Raw genomic sequence first — 2364 nt, 5'->3', positions numbered from 1 at the left:
TGTGTGTGTGTGTGTGTTCATAAAAGGCAAAGACTCACCTCAGATGTAACATATTGTTCAATATTCATTTCAAGTTCTGCTTCATCTATTAATAAACTGGGTTCTGTTGAAGAGTAACATTTAGTTTCAACATCAAAAGATAGCATTGGGGTTTCAATACCACACAAATAATCTCCAAACATCTGAAGGCTTTGAATGCGAAGACAATCTCGAGCTATGTCCTGAAGAAAATAATAAAAAAAATAATAGAAAACAATGATGACAATGCATTTAACAAGGTCATTTTGGAAATCTGTCAAATAGAACTAACACATTTAGAAGTTTAGATTAACCCTTTTGTAACCATATTTCTACCTTCGTGTTAATTAATTTTGAAAATAATGAAGAAGTTAGTAAAATAACTTTGTCATTATTAAACTGGTACTCGGAACATAAATCAACATGAAATTTTGATAGGTTTTAATTTAGGTGACTTTAAAACTGGAAGTTTGTGTCACAGAAACAGGAGCGGTCTCAAATGGGTTGGCATCAAAAGGGTTAATGACGTTTAATAAATATGTAAAGACAAAGATAGTAAATATCTAAATACTGAACAACTTAAATAAATTCTGAAAAAAATGTCAACAGTTCAATTACTACTAGTATTCTGTGCTCAGACTATTTGTACCATAGATGTTTGTTGAAAATAGGACAGACATGGTATCATCATCATGATTTAGTGTCCATGTTCCATGCTGGTATTGGTTGGATAGCTTGACAGGATCTGATAGGTCCTAGGATTGCATTGTACTCCAGTGACTACTTTGGCATGGTTTCTAGGGCTGGATGCCCTTTCTAACACCAACCACTTTACAGTATGTACTGAATGCTCTTTTCATGGCAGCAGCACTATTGAAGTCATCATGCAGTCTGCAAGACTACAAACCTGAAGGAAGTGGGTGTGGGGGGAAAACAGCAGGTTTTTATAGAAGAGCTACAAGACTACTCACTTTAAAATATTTTAAACCATGAAATGGCAAATGCAACAATTAAAAAAACAAAAATATTCACAGGAAATAGAGTGGATAATTTCTGCTACCTAGGAGACCAAATTAGTAGCAGTGGAAGATGTACAGAAAGTGTAATAGATAGAATAAGAGTGGGATGGAGAAAATTCAGAGAGCTTTTACCTCTGTTGGCAACCAAAGGTTTCTCTCTCCAGGTGAAAAGATTGTATGATGCATATATATGAACAGCAATTCAACAGAGTAGTGAAATGTGGGCCCTGAATGAAGAGGACATGCAGAGGAATGAGACTAGTATGCTCTGCTGAATGTGTAATGTAAGTGTACATGTTCAACTGAGTGCTGGTGCATTGAAAGAGAAGTTAAGCACAGGAGGAATTAGATGCAGCGTGCAAGATAAAAGACTGCACTGGTTTGGTCATGTTATGTGGATGGATGCTGACAGTTCCATAAAGAAATGCTGATCTCTCTAAGTGGATGGAACTCATGGAAGAGGGGAGACCCAGGAAGACACAGGATGAAATAATGAAGGAGGACACTGAACCATTCAGATGAGATGACAAAGGACCAGGATAACTGGTGCCTTGTTTACTCAAGGAGACCTGTCTTCCATAGCAGAAGTGTTAAGGCCGCATCTATTGGTGAAAAGGATTGGCCTGCAAAAGACCAATGCTGGTGCCATGTAAAAAGCACTCATGCTGGTGCTATGCTAAAAGCACACAGCACACACTGTCAAGCGATTGGTGTTAGGAAGGACATCCAACTATAGAAGCCAAGCTATATCAGACTGGAACCTGGTGCAGCTCTCTGGCTCGCCAGCTCTCTGGCTCGCCAGCTCACTGGTTTACCAGCTTTGGTCAAAACATCCAACCCATGCCAGCATAGAAAATGGAGGTTAAAGGATGATGATGATATCATAAAGTACTTCAGAAAAATATCTTACAACAGACAGTGGTGTTATCATAAACAAGATACTATGAAAAAAAATCTAGTATTTACAAGTAACTAATGCAGGCTAAAAACTGTCCAGTTGCTGTTTACAAAGGGAAGAAAATTTAGATTGTGTTGGGCCTTCGTTGGTCAATGTTTATCACAAATCTGTATGCATCTTACTCTCCCTCAGAGACCTACCTGCATATAATTTGTTCCTGTTAAACCTCCTAATATCCCCTTTCCTCTACCTGTGCCCACTCATTGGATTTTCTCCACCTTCTCCATCTTCCACTCTCCTTTTTGCAATCTCACAAACTTAACTTTCTTTAATCCCCAGTCCACTTCACTATATATACCTCCCTGTAGCTTGCAAGGTATAACCACCACCACCACCACCACCACCACCACCACCACCACTATCTCCTCT

General features: G+C 38.6%; 1 protein-coding gene across 1 annotated transcript in view; it reads right to left on the bottom strand.

Annotated features, from left to right (window-relative positions):
• Positions 1-2364, bottom strand: part of LOC106871483 (telomerase-binding protein EST1A) — a 90643-nt gene that overhangs the window by 31642 nt on the left and 56637 nt on the right. The window contains exon 17 of the mRNA XM_052968878.1: positions 39-221. Within this exon, the coding sequence (XP_052824838.1) occupies positions 39-221 (183 nt within the window). The remainder of the gene's footprint in view (positions 1-38; positions 222-2364) is intronic.

The sequence above is a fragment of the Octopus bimaculoides genome, chromosome 6 (assembly GCF_001194135.2).
Source record: "Octopus bimaculoides isolate UCB-OBI-ISO-001 chromosome 6, ASM119413v2, whole genome shotgun sequence".
In the NCBI taxonomy this organism is placed as follows: Eukaryota; Metazoa; Mollusca; class Cephalopoda; order Octopoda; family Octopodidae; genus Octopus; species Octopus bimaculoides.
Note: the sequence above shows the minus strand (reverse complement) of the source record. Positions and strands in the feature narration are given on the sequence as shown.